This window comes from Staurois parvus, unplaced genomic scaffold (assembly GCF_062004578.1).
Source record: "Staurois parvus isolate SC_StPar_1 unplaced genomic scaffold, SC_StPar_1.0 ptg000668l, whole genome shotgun sequence".
In the NCBI taxonomy this organism is placed as follows: Eukaryota; Metazoa; Chordata; class Amphibia; order Anura; family Ranidae; genus Staurois; species Staurois parvus.
In genome coordinates this window covers 4,011,827-4,039,455 of record NW_028318464.1, presented here as the reverse complement: position 1 = coordinate 4,039,455, position 27,629 = coordinate 4,011,827, and the positions used below count along the sequence as shown (strand labels likewise).

The 27,629-nt window shown below is 41.8% G+C and overlaps 1 protein-coding gene across 1 annotated transcript; it reads right to left on the bottom strand.

Annotated features, from left to right (window-relative positions):
- Window positions 1-809: 809 nt before the first annotated feature.
- On the bottom strand, window positions 810-27,629 carry LOC149447851 (uncharacterized). The gene is made up of 7 exons (XM_089651961.1): window positions 27,514-27,629; window positions 17,723-17,808; window positions 12,334-12,393; window positions 9,204-9,351; window positions 7,797-7,907; window positions 5,969-6,067; window positions 810-5,874 (listed from the first exon to the last, which is right to left on the bottom strand). Exons 2-7 carry the CDS (start codon window positions 17,804-17,806, stop codon window positions 5,147-5,149), a joined length of 1,230 nt encoding a protein of 409 aa, XP_089508087.1. The 5' UTR covers window positions 17,807-17,808; window positions 27,514-27,629; the 3' UTR covers window positions 810-5,146.

Sequence of the window (27,629 nt, the reverse complement as noted above, 5' to 3'; positions counted from 1 at the left end):
CCAAAAATATTAAAAAAAAAAAAAAAAAAATCACATCAAAATTGTTACGGTTATAAAACTTTGCAAATAAATAATCTTTCTTCATACATTTAGGCCAACATGTATTCTGCTTTTTTTCTTTGGTAAGAATAACTTGAATCAGTATATATTATTTAGTCGGTGTAAAGCTTATAGAGTCTACAAACAATCTGACTGCCTATTTCATTTCTTGAGACCCTAAAATGCCAAGGCAACAAAATACCCCCAAATGATTCCTTTTTTTGGGAAGCAGACAGTCCAAGGTGTTTAATGAGAGGCATGGTGAGTTTTTGAAGTAGTATTTTTTTGTCTCCGTTTTTTAGAAAATTAAGAAACTAAATAAAATGTGTTTTTTTCCCACAATGTTGTCTCGATGTTATGTCTCACACATCACACAGGCATACTTATAAATACAGCCCAAAACACATTCTGCTATATCTCGAGTATGGGGATACCACATGTGAGACTTTCACAGCCTACATGCACAGAAGGGTCCAAAATCCAAGAAAAGCCTTTGAGATTTCAAGGAGCATAAATTACGCATCTAATTTCATGACTATCTATCACATTTTTGGAGGCCCTGGAGCACCAGGACAGTGGAAACACCCACAAAAATGACCATAACACTCCAAGGTATTTTCTAAGAAAGGTGAGAGTATTAAAAAAAAAAAGTATTTTTTTCCACAAGCTTTTAGACAATGCAGGAAAGAAAATGAATTATCAACCTAAAGAGGATTGAATTCAAAGACACCCTGAAAATCAAAGTAAAAAAATTATGCAGCAGGCTAGTCTATTTTGATGAAATTTCATTGCAGCAACTCAAACAAATGGTATTCAGTAGTTTGTATGGCCCCCACATCAATTAATAAGATATTTGTAATGCACATCATAGGCATACTTAGAAAGAGTAGCAGAAAGCGTTTTGAGGTATAACTCTTAAGTATGGAGATACCACACATGTAAAACTTTAACACAGCCTAGCCATACAGAGGGGCCCAAATCCAAGGAGCACCTTCAGGCTTTCTGTGAGCATCAATTTTGCATCTAATTTACTCACTACCTATCACATTTTGGAAGCCCTGGAGCACCAGGACAGTAGAAACACCCATAAAATGTCCAGAAACATTGAAAGGTATCTGCTATGAGGCATAGTGAATCTTAATTTTTTTGGCACAAGTTTTTAGGAAAAGCAGAATGTAAATGAGGCATCCATTACAAAATGTAAAAAACGAAGCTAATAGTTTTACAGAACGCAGCAACATCTGCACATGTGGGACACCCACATCAGAGGTGATTTATTCTTCCAAAGCAAGTACACCTTTTCACACTGGTACGGACTAGTAGTCCATTGTTTCTATACTCCCTCACTTTCTCTCACTCAGCTAATGTGACCCTAGTGCTGATGAAGAGGGGCAGGGAAGGAGCAAACAAGGATGCTGTGCAGGGGCTGATGTCCTTCTTATGAACTGATGACATCATTAACATTCTCATCGGCTAAAGTTGTAGTGGTGCACAACCTGTGAAAACCTGTGGCTTTGTGTAACTAGGCAGGCTTGATCCACCTGCTGGTTTGTATACAACTTTTGGGCAATTTTTAGACATTTTGTCAAGGCACCCCTTAAGAAACCTGAAGGCACCCCAGGATGTCTGGGCATTGTGGTTGCAAAAGGCTGGTATTTACATACGGTCACTGACTGGTGACCGTATGTAAATATATACAGTGGATATAAAAAGTCTACACATCCCTGTTATAGTGTCAGGTTTTTGTAATGTATAAAAAAATTAGACAAAGATAAACCATTTCAGAACTTTTTCCACCTTTAATGTGACCTATAAACTGTACAACTCAATTGAAAAACAAACCGATATCTTTTAGGACTGGGAAATAAACATAAAAAATAAAATGTGGTTGCATAAGTGTGCGCACCCTCTTATAACTGGGGATGTAGCTGTGTTCAGAATTAAGCAATCATGTTCAAAATCATGTTAAATAGGAGTCAGTACACACCTGCCATCATTTAAAGTGCCTTTGATTAACCCCAAATAAGGTTCAGCTGTTCTAGTAGGTCTTTCCTGACATTTTCTTAGTCGCATCCTACAACAAAAGCCATGGTCCGCAGACAGCTTCCAAAGCATCAGAGGGATCTCATTGTTAAAAGGTATCAGTCAGAAGGGTACAAAAGAATTTCCAAGGCCATGGAACACAGTGAAGATAGTCATCATCAAGTGGAGAAAATATGGCACAACAGTGACATTACCAAGAACTGGACGTCCCTCCAAAATTGATGAAAAGATAAGAAGAAAACTGGTCTGGGAGGCTGCCAAGAGGCCTACAGCAACATTAAAGGAACTGCAGGAATATCTGGCAAGTACTGGCTGTGTGGTACATGTGACAACAATCTCCAGTATTCTTCATATGTCTGGGCTATGGGGTAGAGTGGCAAGAAGGAAGCCTTTTCTTACAAAGAAAAATATCCAAGCCCAGCTAAATTTTGCAAAACACATCTGAAGTTTCCCAAAAGCATGTGGAAAAATGTGTTATCGTCTGATGAAACCAAGGGTGAACTTTCTGGGCATAATTCCAAAAGATATGTTTGGCGCAAAAACAACACTGCACATCACCATAAGAACATCATGCCCACAGTGAAGCATGGTGGTGGCAGCATCACGCTTTGCGGCTGTTTTTCTTCATCTGGAACTGGGGCCTTAGTCAAGGTAGAGGGAATTATGGACAGTTCCGAATACCAGTCAATATTGGCACAAAACCTTCAGGCTTCTACTAGAAAGCTGAACATGAAGAGGAACTTCATCTTTCAACATGACAACGACCCAAAGCATACATCCAAATCAACAAAGGAATGACTTCACCAGAAGAAGATTAAAGCTTTGGAATGGCCCAGCCAGAGCCCAGACCTGAATCTGAAAATCTGTAGGGTGATCTGAAGAGGGCTGTGCGCAGGAGATGCCCTCGCAATCTGACAGATTTAGAGTGTTTTTGCAAGGAAGAGTGGGCAAATATTGCCAGGTCAAGATGTGCCTTGCTGATAGACTCATACCCAAAAAGACTGAGTGCTGGAATAAAATCAAAAGGTGCTTCAACAAAGTATTAGTTAAAGGGTGTGCACACTTACGCAACCATATTTTAATTTTACTTTCCTCCACCTAAATGATTTCAGTCTGTTGTTCAACTGAGTTGTACAGTTTATAGGTTACATTAAAAGGTGAAAAAGCTCTGAAATGATTTATCTTTTTTTACATCACAAAAACCTGACAATTTAACAGGGTGTGTAGACTTTTTATATCCACTGTATGTATATATATAATATTTTTTTAACAATACAATTATTATTATTTTTTTTTTTTTTCTTTACATACTGTCACTAAAGTATTGCAGTGTCATTATAGTGATGATCATTTTACCTGTCATGAATGGCTTTCATTCAGAACTCTTGTTTTACTCATTATTGTGATGCTGTGATTGGCCACAGCTATCATATGGTACAGGGCCATGCAATCACTGTGACCAATCAAAGCATCACAATAGTAAATAATGAATCATGAATGGATGCCATTGATGACAGTTATTTACTTGGTTAGCATGTGATTGCTTACATGGTACCTGGGCCAAACACAGCGACCCAGTACTGATCACTCAGTTCTGCTGTGTTTGGTGGGAGACACCTGTGTGGCCAGGGGGGGCGCGACTGGGAGGATGGTATGCGACTTCCACACAGGATAAGAAAACATCTGCCCAGCCACAATTTTACAAGTGGTTAAAGTGAACAGTACAGTAAAATGCAGGGTCTGCTCAAATCGCCAAGGCTACCTCCCCCTTTAAAGTAATCACCAACTGTTGTTAAGTGTAATATGGATCTGTAAATTATATTTATATTTACCTTACCCCATCCTCCGCATTGCTGATTGCAATGTCACCCTCCTTCCAGGAAAAAACTTTGGGAAAGCAAAACAGGCTAAATCTCATGAGAAGACACTCCAGTTCATCTAATGCAAGATTTTGGCTGCTCCATTTTACCCAGCATCTAGCTGGAAGGAGTGTGATATTATCCTTGCCTAGGTGCCAGGTGGAAGGCAGGAGTAAGTTAATTATAAACCCCAATTTTCTTTACAGCTACATTTTACCCCCACTAATAGTAATTTGTAAAGAGGAAAGGGGCATGAACAGCAGAAGCAGAACTTGAATTTTACAAGGTCAATTTTACATGCAGGAGAGTATGGAAGAACATACAAACTACATGGGATGCCTTTGGGGGGCAACTCAATACAGGACTTTGGGGATGCAAAGATGTGCTAATGACGAAGATGCCATGTTACCTATATAAAATCTAAATACAGTGACTTTGTGCTGTTCATGGAAAAAGAAATAACCTAAACTGGTCAGTCTTTAGATGCATATACTGTTTTCACTGGAGAAAATCTAATTTCTGGCAAAAACGTCTTCACTCATCACCAAGGACAGAGATCATTATGGTAGCCTTAACTGTAGATTAGAGACTGTCTTGGAACTTACTACCAATAATAAATTCTGGAAGAGCCCATCTATGATTTTTACAAATCAAACGTATATTAATTTTTTTCTCAATTCCCCTCAATGGTCTACTTTCCACAGACTATAAAGCACTGGTCTGATGCATGTGTGCTATATATCTCCAAAAGGAACTATGCTCTTGATTACTTTTGTAATTCCTGCATTGCTTCCTGAATATTAAACTACAGCAAGTGAAAGTGGAACTACAAACTTGCAGTATGTATATGTTCAAGTCCACATTCTGATCAGATTCAGATCCACCTATTAGCTCTTGAAGCGCTGTCTTGTGCTTCTGGATTGCAGAGGTTCCATATAGGACTTTCAGGTCTCAGGTAGTATAGTAGGACAGCTTTCCAAGACCACATCATTTTTACTCCATAAATCAAATGTTTCTTTATCAACACTTCCCAGACTGAAAAATGCTTAAGCTGCACCAGAAACTATTGTCTTCTGTGGTATGCATGACAGCAGTATATACTGCATTTCAGTATATGTGCCATCTATTTGTCATTATGTAATCAGTGACTTGGAAAAAACCAGTCTCCTCAGTAATATTTGACAGTGGAAAGGGAAACACTAAATTCATGTATGTGTTCGCTGATGTCTAAGGAGGTGAGATCTGTAATCAAACTGTTTGCCACACTGAATACACTTGTGAGGCTTTACCCCTGTGTGTTTACGCTGATGTACGAGAAGACGAGACCTATAGTTAAAGTCCTTTCCACACTCCTCACATTTATGGGGCTTTTCTCCATTGTGAGTTCTTAGGTGTACTACAAGACGGGATCTGTACTCAAACTCTCTGCCACACTGCTGGCATCTATGAGGCCTCTCAACTGAATGCTTCTTCATATGCTCTGCAAGGAATGGCTCAGAGATGAAACATTTGCCACATTCTCCACATATAAAAGGTGTAGCTGGTTCTTGAGGTAAGGTAAGACACGATTTGTATGTCAAGTCATTGTCAAATTCACCAAGCTGGTCTTCATTAGGCATTGCTTCAAATTCAAAATGTTCTGCTTTGGAATGCAGGTCTTGCTTCCTACTCTTTCGTCTTATGAGATGCAAATTGTCCCATGTTGTATTATTTTCATGGAGAAAACTTTCAACCAGAGGGAATGGTTTAGGTTCATGCTGATTAGGCAAAGGATCAGGTATGACATTAACAACATCGTAAGAATCATTAGGGAGGTTACTGATAAAGTTTTCCTCCTGGAACTCCTCAGTAATGTACGTTCTTTCAACTGGAGCTTCATCATGAACAAGCACAGAATGTGATTCCTCCACTGTTCTCACCAACACTGAATCCTCTGTGCAAAGAATAAATGGATTATTAGACAATGGCAGCAGCCATTGAAAAGGTATTTCACACATAGCATAAGCGTATTAAAGAACAATACTCACCTGTGGCATCAATGATTGTCTCTGGTTTATCCACCAAATGTCCACGTTCATGCATCTCATCCATTTGTTCAGTTATAGCTGCAGAATCATTAACATCACCTGCACAAAATTAGCATCATCACTAGTATCACATTTTCCAAACTAGCCAGATCCAAGTAGGGTTTTATTAATTAAAATGAGCTGATGTTGCATTAGCTGCTGTAATGTGTGCAGTGACAGACTAATGGTGTGCCACCGTAGGAGGGTAAAAGAGATACATCCAGGGCAGGAAATTTAAAGAGTAACAACTTTTGTTGAGAAAAAAAACATTCCCCTCTCGGTTATCAAAGTCCATTACAATGATATTAACAAACTGTGATGCAGATTCCTATCTTGCGTTATTCTGAAGAAACAGCTGTTTGTTTGCCTGTATCCATGTGCAAAGTGAATATGAATGAGAGTGATTTTATAATTATCAATCAGCTGCAGGGTTCTAATGAAGAATGTAGCAGGGTCTGAATCCTTTTGGACATGATTTACCTTTGGGAGAATCTCACCAAAAATTATATTTTTGTTGCAGAGGATGTCCAAAATCTGACTTGTATCTTTTTGCAGACTTCCTGAAAATTCAGTAAGCCAATTACACAAAGAAATTACATTTCTGGGGGGTGTTACATACACCATCTGTGTAGAGTACCTACAGGCTGCCATATTGCATTTCATTTAACAGAGAATTACAGCGCTGTAGATTGAAAAGTCAAGGACATTTTTATAACATTTAGTTATGATTGGACTTGTGTAGCAATTATACAGTATATGCTATATTATTGTTTTTATTTGTTTTTGTTTTTTTCCACGAAGTGGAGTTACCCTTTAAAACAAGTGTGCAGACGACAAAATGCTCCCAGCCTGGAAACGGCATAGGAAGACACTGCCAATCCACTTTAGCACAAGACAGACATTGCCAAAAGCCCAGGGGCCCAATACCTCAAATTAGGACATAGCAGAGCATACTACACATGAAAAAGCTAATGCCTCCAGCAGTTTTAACACCAAGGTCCAACACTAAACCAAGGAGCTGAAACAATCTGCTCTTGTGCTTCCACTATGAGACTTTCTATAATAAGGGTTGCCACCAGCTTCCAATACTGTAGTAACATGGTCACCCTCCAGTTTGAACTACAGGCAACTGTGCTTTCAATCCACTGCAGTCGATATCCCCTGCTGGTTGAATTGCTGCTGGTCTGGCCATTTAGCAGCTGAGACATGAACTTCCTGTAATTCTAACTTTTGCTGTACGGCTTGACCTGCTACAGGAAGCTGCTGGCAGGATCAACAAGTTACATTATCTTACATGGGGACTCAAAAACACAAATACTGTTGTGTTAATTCTGGTGACAGTCTAGTGTCTTTCTATTTTGCCTTTAGTTTAAAAGAGAACTCCACTTAAAAGGGTAAGGTTCTGCTTTAAGTCCTCCAAGTCCTCCTCCTCCACCACATTTGGCATGTATTTTTTTTTTTAAGGGGGGGGGGTTTATATAGTTTTCACAGGTACCCGCTCCCATTTCTTCCGAGCCAAAGTTCAGCCACCCCATCACCTGCATCTTTTTGGGGCACGTCACAGGTCCCAGAAAACTCAGGGACTATTCAAAAAGTGCAGTAAGAAGCCGGCTGTGAAGGCACAAGTTGTAACAGTCAGATTCCCACACTAAAGATGCAAGCGCCGAGAACCCGGTGACTAGTGAACAACCAGCCCAGGTGAGGATGGTGCTGGATCCCTGGACAGGCAAGTGTCCTTTTATTAAAAGTCAGAAGCTACATACAATCAAAAAAATTAAAAGAATCTCACCAACAATAACATCTGGTTCTATGTCTAAATCTTTGCTGGCTTCTTCTCTTGTTTCTGTATCCTCCACTCCATCAGGTATCGACACACATTCTATTTCGTCGTCTTGAACATCTGCACATTACAGTTGAAATCAGATAAAAGCATGATATTGCTTACATCATCTTTAATGTTTGCAATCAGCAAATAAATTAAATCGGTTGTTCAGATATTAGGACTGCAATAAAAAATGTAACTCCAGACAGATGAAAAAGAGCCTAAATAAAGTAGCTCTGTAATAGCAAATCATAATGTGTTTTTTTTAAGCAACTAATACAAGTACATGAATTTGACTTGATATCAGTCTACTGCAACTCACTGTATAGCAGTACTCAGTGTGAGAGAGGGAGGGGCAGCAATAGAAGCCATTTAGGTGTGCTGCATGCAAGTGTATGGAAAGGGAGCGCTGAGAGAAATAAAATAGAGCGAGCAAAGGAATGGCCTCATCCGTCTCATTTATTGTTCAGTCAGCAGACGGGTTGTGGGGAGATTACACCACTCTATTTCTTTACTGTAGCAGGAAAGAGTGGTGTCAATCCACCTGGCTGTGCTGCCTGGTAGGGTTATGTAAACCTTAGGACTGAATGGACAGACAGTTAAATCCTTTGTCATGTAAAGCAGCTAAACAGCTTCCTTATATGTATTTCATGTGTAATTAACGGTTTGCCAGGAGTTAAGCTTTCAATACTGGTTTTAACACCATTTTATAATATTTTGAGCAAGCAATGCAAAACAATCTTATTTTTCTTATGTAAGCTATCAAATCACATCATCCCTTATGTAATGGAGATGAACAAAGGCACACATTGAAGTCCACCCTTTGTGACAACCATGGCTAACTCTATACATACAGTGAAGTGAGTGAACAAAGCCACTCAGGGACAGGACGTATTTTATTCACAGGATTACTGAAATTAGAACAAAGGAAAAAAGCCTAAAAAAAAGGAAAGCTAATGCAGCCACCCCATCTGTGTACTGCAAAAAAAAAAAAATAAAATGGCCACTGGGTTAGATGCACTTTGAGGCTCAACGTTCAATTCTGACTGAAGTGTACTTTTGTTATCAGTAAAAGGCTAGCAGCATTTCAGAGAGTGAAAGCAAGTTTTGTATATTGACTTTTACACAACTCAAAAATCAATAATGTACCTGTGTCAAATTTCAAATTAGTAAATGGAAAACTCAGATTTAGATAATAAAAATTGACAGAAAATGCACAGTAATGAAAAGTTTTAGTGAACCAACCCCTAATTTTTTTTTCAGTACCGGTAAATGCTTCAGTTAGCCAAAAAATGTGTCTCTGGCAAGCTGATTTGTCCATACATGTAAAGAATATGTTTCACATTTACTATATTCAGGAAGTTAAATAATCACCTAAACTTATTTTGGATTCCATTCTCATTTCATTGAAGGACTGGCCATTATTAACGGTCACATCTTTATAAAGGTTCTTGTTTTCCTCTATGTAATCCCATTCCTCCATAGAGAAATATATGGATATGTCACCACACTTTATTGGTACCTTAAAATACAAAAGAAAGTCAGAGCAATCAAACCCAAGTTGCCCTGTATAAAATAGCTATCTATATGATTTATAAATATATTTAAACAATTCAAGAGCTTATCGGAAGCAAAGCTAGCCATGCAATTCTTTCTTGAGTAATTGGCTGAAGGGCATTGTTAAAATATAGGAGTTTTGTTAAATACAAAAGTATAAACCTTTTTTCACCTTCTAATTATTTTTTTTGTTTAAAAGGTGCCACATATTCTACAGCAGGGGTGCTCAACCTTTGAAGAGTGAGGGCCACTTAAGTGATTTGGTACCTGGTTGCGGGCCACGATGAAATGTATTGGATCAGAATTTTGAATATTTTATTTTGAATAGCATAATGAACATTTTCGTCCTTCAGCCCTTGAAGGCTGGTGGGAGAGGGAAGAGAAACCAGCTTTCAGCAGTTGCAGGAAGGAAATGGAAAGGATTGGTTATATGCCATCCCTCCTGTCCAAGTGTAAAACAGAATGTGACAGGGAGGCCACATAGGCTCCCTGGAGCATGGGGAAGGGTTGCCATTACAACCCCTGATGCTACATTAGTGGTTGGGGTGTATGGTAAAAACAGGTCTCAACTGTGAGGTTTTACAGACCCCCCCAAACCACAAATTTAAATGAGCCCTTGCTGTCTTGAGCTCCCTACAAAGCTGCTCTCACACTTATGTGCAGCAGTTTACCCCCACAGCAGTTGCAGTGCAGTGCACCGGCAGCTTTCCAGTGGGCTAGCTGCACTTTTCCATAGACTTCTATTATATCTTGCGGGTGCAGTGCTATTTCTGAAAGCGCACCAAAATGCCTGAATTCAGTTTGAGGTCGAGGAACACATCAGAGGGCTCCGAGGGCCACAGGTTGAGCACCCCTGCTCTAGAGGAATGATTAGCAATGCAAGTGATCTTTTGCTTTTACTAAAACACAGAAAAAAAATCATTCAATAAAGCAGTACAAAAAAAAACGAACTAAAGTTTATTAAAGTGTATTGCCTCCACATTGGGATAACACATACTTTATATTTATAGTGTTATGTAAAGTAGCTATTAATTCACAAAAATATTTACAAATTACCCTAATTAGTAGGTAATTACAACCATGTATTGAACTAACTTGTTTTACCTCTCCCCTCCCTTTGGCGTGGAAGACAAATTGTGGATACACTGATACAATGACTACATGACGTTGTTTCTCTGCTATACACCAGGGCAACTTTAGCCTTTGATTTTTAGATTCCAAATATAAGTAATTTTCTAGCCTGGCCTTGTTTTGTTGCAGATCCTCAAATATATGCAGTCAGCTGCTTATTTTGACTTGGATTTGGTATGTTTATTAATTGCACATGGCTGCACTGCTACTCATACATGTACGTCTGTACTCCGTTTGAAACCCTTGAACAAAATATTGAAACAGAAAACATATTTAAAAATTACTGCTTACAATTTTACTTGCTCTTTCCTTCCTGAAAAATCCTACTTCGCTTCCTCTTTGTATATAGTGTTAGAAGAGGTCTAGTGAGTTAGGTTTACCATAATTAACCCTGTCTGTACTGCGCTGACAGATCTTTTATCAGTTTTAAACTAATGTGCACCCTATCTGTCCTAACAAAGGGTTAAAATATCCCAAAGCTTGGGTGGTGCATTGATAGGCACTTAAAAGAAAAAAAGAAAAAAGAAAAATCAGTCCATAAATCTGTTCCCTATTTGCACACTGCAAGCTATTCTGAACAAAACCAATATTGAGAGCCCTATAACTAATAGCTGAAGTCCATCCTCAATGCTTAAACAGGATCTACACTGTAACTGAGCACCACAAATCAAAAAACACAATTTAATTATTTTTTAGTATTTAAAGTAAACTCCCCCATCCATGATCCCATGCTTTATTTTGCTGAGAAATTGCTTCGAAAATTACTGGTATTTTGTGTATGATATTCAGTTTATACTATTGGATTTTGCCTTTTGGGTACATACTCTGTATGTCCTCTTATCGTACAGTATTTCATTTGATTTGAGACCTTGCTGCTGTTTTGTCTGGTACTGCACTGTTGAATGCTTTACTTGTATAAAGCATTGGCAAAAGAAAAAAAAGAAAGAAGAAACACCCCTTAAAATTTCTGGCCACTACCATCTTGAGTAAGGGCAGAAGATTCATGTAGCATTTACTTCCTGGAATCCATCTGCCCTTAGCTCAGGCATGAAGGTAGGAGAGCGTGCTTAGCTGAAAAAGCTCCCCCCCCCCCGCCTTCGCTCCTGAAGACTCATGGGATGTATGACATAATTTGCCTAGGCCTAGAAACCAAGAAGTAATTGAAGAAATAGATAAAAAAGTAAATATAATATACCTTTCTATCTGTTTTCTAAAGCTAGCACCATAAGGCTTAGAGATAAAAGTCAAGGTTGAGTGAGAGTGATATTTCACTTTAAATTACCAATATATAGAGCCCAATGTTCAAAACTGCTACAAAGAAACAACCAGAAAAATAATTAAAAATGTTTTTTTAGGTATGCTGTTTGAATGTGAACACAAACATATAGTGTTTAAAAAAAACTTGACTGCAAAGAGGGTAACACTTTAAAAACTAGAGTAACTAGATTTTAGTGTCTGAAAAGGGACATTTTCCTATTACGTCATAAAGGTTAGTGCACTATTCTCTTTGCCTTACTAAATAAAATGAATAAACTGTGGTTGAGCTTAAGAGATTATATAGCTTTTAAAAGTGGAGCTTCTCAACGAAGTGACAAATAAATTCTGTCTGGCATATCTAATGGCTGCCAAAACACCCAGTATGCAGCTCATAGCCAGAGATCATGTGATCTTTACCTAGGTAGTAATCTCAGAGAAACATTTTATAAGCTAATTAGCGTGCAATAAAAACTTAAAAGAAAACTCCACATATACTGTGGTCAGGTGCTGATTTGTTAGGAGCCAACCAGTAAATTTTAAATTCTGCAGCAAAACTTACATCTCCAGTCAGTAAATGTGTGCTGTTGTGTGGTGTATTCTTCTTTACAACCATGTATTCCTGTAGAATAAACAACAATGCTGAAAAAATGCGAATTATGGTTTTACAGCAGGAACACATTCACACTTTTGCACTGCGTTAGCACACTTTATGCCATGCATTAACATGCATTGTGTTAAGTCAGCCCATCCATTTGAAAATAGCATGTAGCATTTTTGGCAGTGCACTGCACTACACCATTACATAATCCTCATAGCTCCTGGCAATAGAGGAAAAATTGGAATTTTCTACATACGGTACTTACCTGTAAAATCCATTTCTTGGAACATCACAGGACACAGAGCAAGCTATTCATGACTATGGGGGTTATATGCCACCTATAGGTGAATGGACAATGGCCAACCAATCAGAGAAGAAGTCCTCTCCTACATAACCCCTCTTACACAGGAAGTACTTCAGTTTTTGTAGCAAGCAATGAAATTCCAGAAACAGGGAAGGCACCTCTGTGTCCCATGATGTACTCCAAGAAATAGATTTTACAGGTAAGTACAGGTGAAACTCAAAAAATTAGAATATCGTGCAAAAGTTCATTTATTTCAGTAATCCAACTTAAAAGGTGATTTGTCATAATTGTGATGATTATGGCTTACAGCTCATGAAAACCCCAAATCCACAATCTCAGAAAATGAGAATATTACATGCAATCAATAAAACAAGGATTGTACATAGAACAATATCGGACCTCTGAAAAGTATAAGCATGCATATGTACTCAGTACTTGGTTTGGGCCCCTTTTGCAGTACCTCAGAGACTGCACTAGCATCCTCTGCCTGAGAGGCTTCTCAAAACACAGCCGACTCAGACTCTGGAGGGGAAACGCTTACAACACCTGGTATTCCCAGGCAGTCTTCTCTCAAAGTATTAACCAGGGCCTACCCTGTTTAACGTCCAAGTACAGGTAAGTTCAGGGTAATGCGGCTGCAATCCATTGCAGCCCCACCACCTGGAACAGCTGAAATGCCAGACAAACGCAGTGGCCCAGATACCCTTGGTTTATTGTGAAATTCCAACACCGCCAGATTACCCCCCCCCCCCCCCTTCGAGTCCACTGGACCTGAGAGCAATGCACCTGCCTCTCGGTTTCCTCCCTCTTGTGGGACCTTTTAAGTCAAAAAGGCAGCAACTATATTGTCACCTAGCTGTGCAGGGATATAGGTTCATAACCATCTTGGTCTACAGTTATGTGAATACGCAGGCAAGCACACATGTAGCTATGCCAGTACATAGGTATGTAAGTATGCAAATTATACAAGTATCCAATTCACACAAGTATGCATATAAGTATGCAGTTTGTGCAAATACGCATGTACTTACGCTGTTCATGCAAGTATAGGTATGCAGTCTATGCAAGTATGCATGTACGTATGCAGTTCATGCATTCAGCATGTACGTATGCAAGTTATGCATTAGGCATGCATGTACATATGTAAGTTATGTATTGCATATGCCTTTACGTATCCAAGTTATGCATTGAGTATGTATGTATCCATGCAGTTTAACCGCTTCCGCTCCGCCCTATAATAGAAATACTGCTACAGTGCGCACACCCTACCTGCGCTGCCATTTGCTGCCTCAGCTGTCAATCACCAGGTCCCGGCCGGTGATTCCCCATAGGGACCTAGTGATCTCCCTGGATTTCCGATGGGAGAGAGACCTGTATGTAAACAATACACATCTCTCCCCTGTTAGCTAATGCACACTGCTTTGTATAGCTCTGCATAGCAGAGCCATACAAAGCAGTGTGTTTACAGTTAAACAGTGTCTGTGCTTTTTATTAGCACTGATAACTGTTGGTGTCACTGGGGATGTCAGCAACACCAAGTCAGTTCCCCCAGTGTCAGAATGCCTGCCGCAGTCCTGCTATGAGTCGCTGATCGCCACCATTATGAGGAAAAAATAAATAAATTCCAGTATATATACTGCCATTTGTAAACGCTACAACTTTCACGTAAACCAATTAATTTACATGTATTGGGATTTTTTTTTATAGCAAAGACATGTAGCAGAATACATTTTGCCCTAAATTTATGATGAATTCGATTTTTTAAAAATGTTTTTACTGGACATGTTTAATAGCAAAAAGTTAAAAATATAAGGTTTTTTTTCAAAATTGTTGGTCTTTTTTTGTTTATAACGCAAAAAAATAAAAAAAACACAAGGAATCAAATACCACTGAAAGAAAGCTCAATTTGTGGGAAAAAAGGACGTAAATTTCATTTATGCATGACTGCACAATTGTCAGTTAAAGTACTGCAGCGCCATATGGCTGCTCAGGAAGGGGGGTAAATCCTTTGGAAGGTAAGTGGTTAAGCATCAAGTATGCATGCATGCATGTATGTATGCAGTTCCAGCATCAAATATGCATGTATGGATGCAGTTTAAGCATCATGTACGAATGCAGCCTATGCATTAAGTATGCATGTACGAATGCAGTTTATTTAAATAATTATATAGGTATGCATGCAGTAATGTAATACAATGCTGCAACTGTCCTGCTTTCTAGAAGTGTATTTTTTGATCAAAGAACTGTCAAAATGAACTGCACTTGGTTACATACTAGTCAAGCACCTATGTACAGTGAATATAAAAAGTCCACACACCCCTGTTAAAATGTCAGGTTTTTGTGATGTAAAAAAATGAGACAAAGATAAATCATTTCAAAACTTTTTCCACCTTTAATGTAACCTATAAACTATACAACTCAGTTGAACAACAAACTGAAATCTTTTAGGTGGAGGGAAGTAAAAATAAAAAAAATTTAAATAATATGGTTGCGTAAGTGTGCACACCCTTAAACTAATACTTTGTTGAAGCACCTTTTGATTTTATTCCAGCACTCAGTCTTTTTGGGTATGAGTCTATCAGCATGGCACATCTTGACTTGGCAATATTTGCCCACTCTTCCTTGCAAAAACACTCCAAATCTGTCAGATTGCGAGGGCATCTCCTATGCACAGCCCTCTTCAGATCACCCCACAGATTCAGAACTGGGCTCTGGCTGGGCCATTCCAAAACTCTAATCATCTTCTGGTGAAGCCATTTCTTTGTTGATTTGGATGTATGCTTTGAGTTGTTGTCATGCTGTTCAGCTTTCTAGCAGAAGCCTGAAGGTTTTGTGCCAATATTGACTGGTATTTGGAACTGTTCATAATTTCCTCTACATTGACTAAGGCCCCAGTTCCAGCTGAAGAAAAACAGCCCAAAAGCATGATGCTGCCACCGCCATGCTTCACTGTGGGTTTGGTGTTCTTTTGGTGATGTGCAGTGTTGTTTTTGCACCAAACATATCTTTTGGAATTACAGCCAAAAATTTCAACCTTGGTTTCACCAGACCATAACACATTTTCTCACATGCTTCTGGGAGACTTCAGATGTGTTTTTGGAAAATTTAGCCAGGCTTGGATGTTTTTCTTCACAAGAAAAGGCTTCCGACTTGCCACTCTACCCCATAGTCCAGACATATGAAGAATACGGGAGATTGTTGTCACATGTACCACACAGCCAGTGCTTGCCAGATATTTCTGCAGCTCCTTTAATGTTGCTGTAGGGTCTTGGCAGCCTCCCAGACTAGTTTTCTTCTGGTCTTTTCATCAATTTTGGAGTGACGTCCAGTACTTGGTAATGTCATTGTTGCACCATATTTTCACCACTTGATGATGACTGTCTTCACTGTGTTCCATGGTATATCTAATGCCTTGGAAATTCTTTTGTACCCTTCTCCTGACTAATACCTTTAACAACGAGATCCTTCTGATGCTCTGGAAGCTCTCTGGGGACCCTGGCGTTTGCTGTAGGATGCAACTAAGAAAATGTCAGGAAAGACCTACTAGAACAGTTGAACTTTATTTGGGGTTAATCTGAGGCACTTTAAATGATGGCAGGTGTGTACTGACTCCTATTTAACATGATTTTGAATGTGATTGCTTAATTCTGAACACAGCTACATCCCCAGTTAGAGGGTGTGCACACTTATGCAACCACAGAATTTTAGTTTATGTGTTTACTCCCCCCCACTAAAAGATATCAGTTTGTTTTTCAATTGGGTTTTACAGTTTATAGGTCACATTAATGGTATAAAAAAAGTTATGAAATTATTTATCTTTGTCTTATTTTTTTACACCACAGAAACCTGACAATTGCAATTTTTTAAAAATGAAATACTGGTTTCATCCTTTGATGCATATCTGCACTGCTGAAGTCCCGCATCCTCTTTGCAAACATTTCAAATCTACATACACTTACTCCAGTGATGGCTGCATGGCATTTCTCACAGCTCTTCTCTCTAAGGTGAGAACAGTGTACCCAGGGCTGTTAAAAAACCATGGGGCCCCATACAGCCAACCTAACAGCCCCCCCCCACAAAAAAAGATTACTATATTTCAGCTATGAATGAACACAGTGGGTGATTAGTACCGATCACTCATTGTGCTCATTTAGAAAAAGGACGGAGCCGGTAAATGTGACATATTTACTGGACCCTTCCCCCACTCTCCTTCCTGAAGGATCCTGTTGTGTGCTTGCAGCTGCCGATGTTAAGGAGAGGAGGGAAGTTGGCACTAAGGGGGTATGGTGCAAAGGGAGGTAGGTGGGTGCGATGGGGGGGACGTTACTGGTACCGATCCCTTGTATGGCTCTCTGCAACAGCTGAAAACCAGTGAGAGGAAGAGGAGAAGAAGCCAGCTTTCAGCTGCTGCAGAGGGAGTCATACAGGGGAACAGTTCCAGTATTTGCATGCCCCACTGTACCGATCACCCTTCCTGGCCACATACGATTCACCTAGCTGCCTGGGCCCCCCTGCTGGCCTGGGCCTGTACAGGAGGACTAGTGGTACCCCCCCTTATCTCTGGCTGTGCAGGGACACATTATTTTAAGAAGGAAATTGTCTTACCACACAGCTGTGCTGTACAAACAAGAATTGGCTCAAGCTGCTTTGTCCTAGTTCTCTTTTATTTCCCAATACATTCTGGGATACAGGAGCCTGCACTGTCTCTCCCCCAGTGTCCAGCTAACACGTCATAAATGCTTCACTAACACACCATAAACTCCCTAGGTGCTGTTGAGGTGCAGTTATTGGGCATCACCATTGAAATCAATGGAGGCGGTTGACAAGTGTTGTTGCCTCATGAAAGCGACAAACTGCCTCATTTTTACCACAACACAATGCTATCACTCCTGTGTGAACAGCACTGTGTGGTACCATTGTAATATTCATGGCTGGTGTTGGACAGTTATGAAACTTTAGAAATGCTGTATAACTGCCATAAACACGTGGCATTGACACATGTGACTGAGCCCTTACCTCTACTAGAAAATATCCTGTTAAACTTACCTCTCCAGTCAGGAGGTAGATGATCCCCAGGGCATGATTCAAGATCTTCTCGGTCAATTGCTTCTTGTCCATTTTGGCAATCATGTCTGAGACAAAAGCAGTACAATAAGTAAAATAACGAGAATGTGGTTTTGCAACAATGTTGTAGTCAATAATACACCAAATAACGAAAAGCAATAAATTACTTCATGTGATAAGATATCACTGGCTTCATATATGAAAGAACTTGTTACCTAAACACATGTTTTAATTGCATAAAAAGTTCTAATCACATTCATTTCTAAAAAAAAAAAAAGAAAAAAAAAGAAAAAAGGAAGAAGTATACATCATATTATAGTCTGAACTTCTTGCCTTACTTTGATCAGGGGTTGATTCCCACGAATACTACTATGTGTATGATTTTTTCCTGTTTGTGTGAACTTACACCAGGGGGTCTGGTGTCCTCCCAAACTGTGAAACAATTCTTCTAGGCCAACCAACTTCATCACAAAATGCCTGGCCCTGTATGTGAATGTGCCACAGGGACATTAGGCTGTGGACTCCTTTAGATATACTGATGTGAATGTTTTAATAGTCTCTGCAAAGTACTCTGAAACCTTGTCACTGCCATTCAGATGAGCAGACGACTCCCAGCTTATTCTTTACAACAATCTGATCACTTCTATGTGGCAGAACAGATGACACCCCCCTCCTCCCTTTCCCCATCACCAAGTTTCCAAGGCTCACCTTAAAATCACCGAAGATGCCCAAAATGTTTTCTGTTACCCAATTTTCTCTGCAATACTTGAACCTGAAGCATAACTGAGCACTTTCGGGTTCGAAGCTGCCAAATCCTACCTGGCTGAAGAGTAGATCAGAGATTCTCTGCCCCCAATCTGCTGTGGCTGAGTGCAAGGGAGACATTCAGGCCCCTGATATCTCTATAAAGAGAACCTAGCACTGCATATGTGCTATCACACATAGGGGTTAATTTACAAAATCTGGTGCAGCTCTGCATAAAAACCAATCAGCTTCCAATTTTTTTGTTGTCAAAGCTTAACTGAACAAGCTGAAGTTAGAAGCTGACTGGCTACCATGCACAGCTGCCCCAGATTCTGAGTGCTCCAGAGTCTGTGCACAAAAAAACCCCACTGGTAATAACATTTTTGGAGAGTTCAGAGCGTTTACAGATGTCAGTAGGATGTAGGGCAATATGAGGTCACTAGGATGCGGGGCAGTGTACAGAGGTCACTAGGATGCGGGGCAGTGTAGTGGGTAGGGCAATGCACAGAGGTCAGTAGTGGGTAGGGCAATGCACAGAGGTCAGTAGGATGTAGGACAGTGTACAGAGGTCACTATGATGTAGGGCAATGCACAGAGGTCAGTAGTGGGTAGGGCAATGCACAGAGGTCAGTATTGGGTAGGGCAATGCACAGAGGTCAGTATTGGGTAGGGCAATGCACAGAGGTCAGTATTGGGTAGGGCAATGCACAGAGGTCAGTATTGGGTAGGGCAATGCACAGAGGTCAGTATTGGGTAGGGCAATGCACAGAGGTCAGTATTGGGTAGGGCAATGCACAGAGGTCAGTATTGGGTAGGGCAATGCACAGAGGTCAGTATTGGGTAGGGCAATGCACAGAGGTCAGTATTGGGTAGGGCAATGCACAGAGGTCAGTATTGGGTAGGGCAATGCACAGAGGTCAGTATTGGGTAGGGCAATGCACAGAGGTCAGTATTGGGTAGGGCAATGCACAGAGGTCAGTATTGGGTAGGGCAATGCACAGAGGTCAGTAGTGGGTAGGACAGTGTACAAAGGTCAGTAGGATGTAGAGCAGTGTACAGAGGTCACTTGGATGCTGGCCAGTGTACAGAGGTCTGCAGTAGGTAGGGTAGTATACAGACGTTAATAGAATGAAGAGAAGTATACAGAGGTCCGCAGTATGAAGAACAGTGTAAATGGGTCAGTAGGGCAGAGGACAAGGGGTCAGGAGGGCCCAGGACAAGGGGGGTCAGGAGGGTATGGTACTAAGGGCTCAGGAGGGCAGAAGAGTAATGAGGGTACAGTGAAGGGGGCTCAGAAGGGCAAGGTACTGGGGGGTTCAGGAGGGTATGCTATTGGGGGGTCAGGAGGACATGGTACTGGGGGGTCAGGAGGACATGGTACTGGGGGGTCAGGAGGACATGGTACTGGGGGGTCAGGAGGACATGGTACTGGGGGGTCAGGAGGACATGGTACTGGGGGGTCAGGAGGACATGGTACTGGGGGGTCAGGAGGACATGGTACTGGGGGGTCAGGAGGACATGGTACTGGGGGGTCAGGAGGACATGGTACTGGGGGGTCAGGAGGACATGGTACTGGGGGGTCAGGAGGACATGGTACTGGGGGGTCAGGAGGACACGGTACTGGGGGGTCAGGAGGACACGGTACTGGGGGGTCAGGAGGACACGGTACTGGGGGGTCAGGAGGACACGGTACTGGGGGGGTCAGAAGGACACGGTACTGGGGGGGTCAGAAGGACACGGTACTGGGGGGGTCAGGAGGGTACGCTATTGGGGGGTCAGGAGGACATGGTACTGGGGACTCAGAAGGGCAGAGTACAGAGGGGTCAGACGTGTACAGTGCAGGTGGTTCAGGAGAGCACGGTACTAGTGCCTCAGAAGGGCAGAGTACAAGGGAGTCAGGAGGACACGGTACAGGGAGACCAAGAGTGTATGGTGTAGGGAGGTCAGGAGGTTACAGTACTGAGGGGTCAGGAGGGCATGGTATTGGGGGGGGGGTACATGCAGGGGCTCAGTAGGTCACAGTACTAGGGACTCATGACGGCAGAGTACAGGAGGGTCAAGAAGGCACGGTATTGGGGGGTCAGGAGGGCATGGTACTAGGGGCTCAGTATGGCAGAGTACGGTTAGAAGGGTATAGTATAGGAGGGGTGAGGAAAGCACAAAAGTTCTTTCCTTATGCAGAGTGGCGCAGGGAAGCTGTTATAGCAGAGCTGTATATTCTGGTGCTGATCCCTGCCATCCCTCCTCTCAAATGATTTCACCTGGAAATGCCCTGGATGGATCACAGGACAGGGCAGGGGATGAGGCACGGACTGCAGTCAACCGAAGAGCTCAGAGGTGTTTGCTCAAGAGCCTGAACCCGCCCAAGCTATTTCGGAGGCTTACCCCATGCACGCATGCAAGGGGTGGGGGCTGTCTCCACAGGCTAGGATTGGTTGAGCATGTGCCGTGTGCTCTGCAAACTGTGCAGAAAACAAAGGATTGGCAACATGGGTACTTGTTCACAATCAGTCACCTGCCCATGGTCGACAGATGGATCGCGGTCGACGGGTTGCTGACCCCGGCTTTAAAGTCTCCCAACATACACCCACTAACTCAAAACTTTTACATCAATGATTGTAGGTCCTTATGTGCATACTAGTTCTGGGTTGGTGACTGAAAGCACGGTTTGACAAATCGCAGGTGCCAGGTCGCCATGGCATCTAGAAATTGCGTCCTGGTGCCTGGGTTCACACACTGCCTTCCACACACTCCACTGCAAAAACACCTCCCACGGACTTCAATGCAAAAACTCCAGTCAATAGCAATCCTACGTGAACAATTATCTCCGCATGCCACCCTGCTATCACTTGGGTTGGGGACTTAAAGCACGGCTTGACAAATTCCAGGTGCTATGGCGACTAGAAATTGCGTCCTGGTGCCTGGGTTCACACACTGCCTCCCACGGACTTCAATGCAAAGTCGCCTCCCACGGACTTCAATGCTAAATCGCCTCTCAGATGTCAATGCAAAAATGCCTCCCATTGACTTCATTGCAAAAACTCCAGTCAATAGCCATCCTATGTGAACACTTATCTCCGCATGCCACCCTATCACATGTGAGTCTGGAATGATGGCACTCAAAACACAATGCGTGTGGATCACATCTCCGTGAATCACATAATATCTAGCCTGTCATGTGAATCTGTAAGTTTGAGAATGCATCCAGAATCGCATATGTGTGAACCAGGGCAGCTCCATTCACACCTGGGTGTTTTGGGATTGCAGCAGAATCACTGAAAACACAGGTTCAGGTGCCATTATTAGCAATGGTGCCTAAAACATGAGAGGATTTGTTGTGATTGGTGCAGGGCAAATCACGTGAAGCTTGTCGCCTAAAAGTTGCCTTGCCCCGAGTGCTGACAACCCATGCTAAGCTAAAAAAAAAAAAAAAAAAATTGACTCCCAATTTTTTAGCTGGCTCCTAGATTCAATGCAAATTTGTCAAACCCTGACTTAAAGGATAAGTTCACCTTTCATAACATGTTACACCCATATTCAGGGCCCATGTTCCCTCACTGACAGCTCGCACTGGAACTTTCAAATTTTTTTTACCTGCAAAAAAACCCAGAATTTTGAGGAGACATCAGCAATGACCGCCTCCATGCTTCTCTTATGACAGCTTACCTGGAGGGCCTATTCACATGCGTTTTAGGGCATGAATACAGGTTAGCTATTGATTTTGTTGCAGCTAGTGCTGCCATGAACTGACATGCAGAATTTTTTATGCACAGACTGTGCACACGGTGAAACAATGAGGATACAGATTACGCACTCACCAGATGCGCAACCTTTATGCGCTTTTATATAATATAAAGACTTCCAATGTCTCATCAGAGGTCTGGTCAGATCTGGTCAGGTCCCCTTCGTTATCCCACGCTTTGCACTCAGCCTTCTCATTAGGTGATGACCACTCTATAAATGTGCCTGGCTCCCACAGGAGCTCAGAAGAAACAGAGGAGGCCAGTAGTGCAATATGTCTTAGGATATTTTATTCCCACACACAAACAGATACTCATTAAGTACAATCTGTATCCTCATTGTTTCACCGTGTGCACAGTCTGTGTCGTTTGGAAATCCATAGATCGGTTGAGATCTTGTTCACATCTTCACGTTGGACTTATCCTTGGATATAGCAATTTTTCCTCACGTTATATTAGCCACAATATAGTGGCATATATATGAGTGCATAGTATCACTTTATATCTTTGCATGATTTTGTGCATGTGTATACACGTTCATTTATTTGTGTTTTAGCGCTGCACCTTTTTGTATATTACAAATAGATACATTGTTGCAACCACTATAATTTTTAATGTCAAATATAATAGCGGAGCTCTCTGCAGGGACAGAAGTAATTAAATGCCGGCCATAGACAGGACAACAATCGGCCGATTTTTTTTACCGTTGGTGGTAACGTCGGCCTATTGAACGACCGATTTTTTTTTTTTTTTTTTTTTTTTTAAACGGCCGGTTTTTGATCCATCTATGGCCTGCATTACTCCTACAATTATGATGTAGGCACGGAATCCATTCAGGTAAGTTATGCAGCAGCTGTCAAAGCTTTTTTTTTTTTATTGTTCATTGTAAACACAATGAACATATTATACTGTCTTTCTGATGCTATTTATACTTCCTTTTCCTTATCGGCTGATGACCCAGCGAAGCTTTAAACTTGTCCCTTATTTTGAAGCAGAAAATGAAACTTGACCTGACCTGGATAAAATGAAATTCCATCTCACTAACTTCTTACCTTCTTGCATGATAAGGCTACATGTACACTGGAACTGACACAGACGTTAACTCTACCGGCAGCAGAAAAACACTAAACGCAGCAAAAATGTATCTGCGTTTAGCACCTGGACATTTATTAATTTCATTAGCCAGAGCCATGTACGTTGATACATGTTTTTTGGCAAAAAAGTTCCTCTCCTGAACGCGATACTTCTGCATTCAGGACAGGGACATTTAACTGCCCCATAAAGTGTTACTAAACCCAGGACCCTGCATTCACTATATCTGGTCTCCCACATTACACAGAACATGGAATTGCAGTTATTTTAGTAAATATAAACTGCTAAATACTTAAAGAGATGATGTAGAAAAATTAAGTAAATTATTAAATAAAGTGCTTCCATCCCCTTATGCGCAAACATACACGTAGTTCCCACACGCATATGTAAACAGTGATCATACCACACTTGAGGTGTCACCACGAATTGCAGAGTGAGAACAATAATTTCAGCGCAAAAGCTCAGGTTTACCTCTAAATTGGTAACCTGTAAAGTCTTTTAAAGTATCCCCTATGGATAACTTAATGTACCATAGTTTGTCGTCATTCCATTGGGATGCACAATTTTAAAGTGTGACATGTTAAAGCGATTCTAAAGATTCATTTTTTTTTTTTTTGTAAAATAACAAACATGTCCATACTTACCTACGGTGGGCACTGGTTTTGAACAGCATGGATCCTCTTCTTCTTGAGTCCCCCGCAGGCTCTCCTGGCTCCTCCTGTCTGTCAGGTGCCCCCACAGCAAGCAGCTTGCTGCTGTCATTCACATCGCTGGATCTCGATGAGGCTCAGGTAAGTACTGAGGGGGCTGGGGGAGCTGCTGCACACAGGTTTTTTACCTGCATGCATTGAATGCATGCAGGTAAAAAACATTCAGCCTGTACAACCACTAAGTTTCTCTTTACACAGTGTAAGATCAGTTTTATAGTTTGCTAAAAAAAAATTGGCATTACATTGTGTTTGTGTTTGCTAGAATTCTTTTAGCCTAGGTTCACACTACAGCGGTGCGGTAAATCCCATGTGATTCGCACAGGACCCGCACTGCATTCCTGTACAAATCACATGCGATTTGTATGTGGTGTGATTAGAGCCATACATTTTGTATGGCTCTATTCGCACCGGACCCGCACCAAAAACGTGCACGACCCTTTTTTGGTCCGCACTAGAATTGGATCGCATCGCATAGGTATTCACACCTATGTGATCCAATTCTGCACATCACACCGCGTTTTGCAGACCAATTTCGGGGTGTTGTTAAACTTCACATACACACCCTCATCGGTTAGTATGAACGGGGTGCGATTGTGATGCAGTGAATTTGCACTGAAAATGCTGCGAATTCCACACCGCATCAGTGTGAACCAGGAGTAAAGCAGAAGTATGGCCCTAATTCTCCTATGGATCACAGGTGTGCATTTCAGGCTTTAGCCGGATGTCAGCTGATGTTACTGAGCCAGTTCATGGTCTGAAAAGATCTAGCCTTTAAAGTCAGGATCCACCCTAATGCTTGGACTGCCAGCCAGTACAGCCTCTCAGCAAGCTACTGAGAGCCTGACCCAGTCACTACTACCCCCTGCACAGCCTAGCACTTCAATGAGCAATGGATGGGCAGTCACTGGCTCTCTGAAGACCATGAGCTGAGAGATCAGCGGTCTTTGATTGCTCAGGTCTCAGTCTTAGAAGCGGTGGGGGACTGATACTGCACCCACCTAGGTGAATATAATTTTTTTTCAGCCTCATACTTCCCTTTTAACCACTTGCCTACTGGGCACTTATACCCCCTTCATGCCCAGGCCAATATTCAGCTTTCAGCAATCTTGCACCTTGAATGACAATTGCGCAGTCATGCAACATTGTACCATGTGAAATTTTTATAATTTTTTTCCATAGAAATAGAGCTTTCTTTAGGTGGTATTTACTCGCCGCTGGATGTTTTATTTTTTGCGCTATAAACAAAAAAGAGCAAAACATTTGGAATTAAAAAAAAAGTTTCTTTGCTTCTATTATAAAATTTTGCAAACAGGTAATTTTTCTCCTTCACTAATGTGCATTTATGAGGCTGCACTGATAGGCAGCACTGATGGGCACTGATAGAAAGCACTGATGGGGAGGCACTGATGATGCTGCACCGATAGAAGGCACTGACTGACAGCACTGAGTAATGGCACTGACTGGTGATCAGTGCTGATCTCTGTGACAGCTGCCGGCAGTACTGTCCTTACGCTGTAACATTCAATCTCAATTATCAGTCAGCTGCTGCATTTTCATTGTTCTAATGAGGAAAGTGGCAGGGTCTGCATCCCTTTAGATGTGACTGCCCTTTAGGAGTATCTCTCCAAAAATGAATTTTTTGTTGTAGAGGATGGCTAAAATCTGACTTGTATGTTGGTGCAGACTTCTGGGAAAATCATTAAGCCAATCACTCAAGCAGGAAATAACATTTCTGGTGTGTTCCTTACCCCATCTGTGTACAGAAAGCTTCCAGGTTGCCATATTGTATTGCATATTACAGAAATTAACAGCACTGAATACTGAAATTGAAAGGTAGTTTTGAAAGCGATATTCAATAGATTTTTAATAACAAACATGTTATACTTATCTGCTCTGTGCAGTGGTTTTGCACAGAGCAGCCCCAATCCTGCTCCCTTTGAGTCCCCCCACTGACGCTCCTTCCTCCTTCCTCTGACAAGTGCCCTTACAGCAAGCTGCTTTCTATTGGGGCTCTCGAGCTGCGGCGCTGCGTGTTTATTCACACAGTGAGCCACAGCTCAGCCCAGCCTCTCTCTCTCTCTCATTGGCTCACTGGTTGTGATAGACAGGCAATGTGTTTCAACCAATGAGGTGGGAGAGTCCCCAGAGAGCCGAGGCTCTCGTACACATTGCTGTATCAGTGGTGGGACTCTGGTGTTGGGGGGACCCAGAGGGGAAACACAAAAGGATTTTTACCGTCATGCATAGAATACGTGAAGGTAAAAACCCTTGAGCCTTTACAGCCACTTTAATAACATTCAAATGCAGTATGACTTATGTAGCAATTGTATGTGCTATACATTTTTTTTTGCTATATTTTCCCATGAAAGTGGAGTTACCCTTTAAGGAAAACACACCTGCACTAGGGGGTTGTTTACTAAAACTAGAGAGTTCAAAATGTGCTGCAGCTCTGCATAGTAACCAATCAGCTTCCACATTGTATTACCAAACCTTAAAGTGGAGCTCCACCCAAAAGGGGAAGTTCTGCTTTAAGTACTGGTCCCCCGCTCCCCATGAGGAACTGGCACCTTTGGGGAGCAGGGGGGAGTGGGTACCTGATTTTGACAGGCACCTGCTCCCACTTTCACTGTGATTGCCTCAGTGATCGGAAATGGAAGTTGCCCTCCCCGTAGTCTTCTCGGACATGTGACAGGTCTCAGAAGACTACAGGACCATTCACAAGGAGCAGCATGCACAGTGGGCACCCGGCTGTGAAGTCACAAGCTGTCACAGCCGGGTGCCCACACTTAAGATGCCAGCGAGCGAGGACGGTCTGGGACAACAGCTGTGGTGAGTACACTGCTGGATCAGGGGACAGGTAAGTGGCTGTTTTTTTATAAGTTAGCACCTACAGTTTTTGTAGCTGCTGACTTTTATATTTTTTATCTTTGACTGGAGCTCTGCTTTAATTGAACAAGCTGAAGTTAGATGCTGATTGGCTACCATGCACAGCTGCACCAGATTCCCAATGCACTCGTTTTACTAAATCTCCCCCAATGTCTCACCAGTCTGTTTGTTTTGGTTTATTTATTTTGCACTTTTTGTGTTTTATAAAACACATTTTGTACACTCTCAATAAAGTTTTACAACACAGTACATCACTTAACCTGGCAAAACTGACAGCAGCTTGCCCACTATAATGGAACATTTCAGAATATGGGAAGAGTGAAGAGGGCCCTCTATAGAAAAGAATACTGTCAGCCAAAGCTTGACAGACCACTATATCATCAAGGAAGGTGTCACCTGCTCATAGGTGACATGGCACCCAGCACTGCCCCTTCACTCAGCCTCCACAGCTCTTCTGCCACACCACCAGCCTGCTACTCTCAGGACATGCTGGGATTTATGGTTCTACAGAAGCTGCAGCGCCTCACCCACCCCTCCCCCCTTGCTCAGAGGACAATACACAGCTGCTGACACACACGGAAGACATTTTGCCCTCACCTACCTTGCCACACTCACGTTGTATTTGGAGGAAGTGAAGACTTGGGGAAGTGCTGGCACAGACATCAGGGTGAGTTTCCCCGCGAGGGATGCTGGGAGTTGTGGTTTCCGGAGACTCAC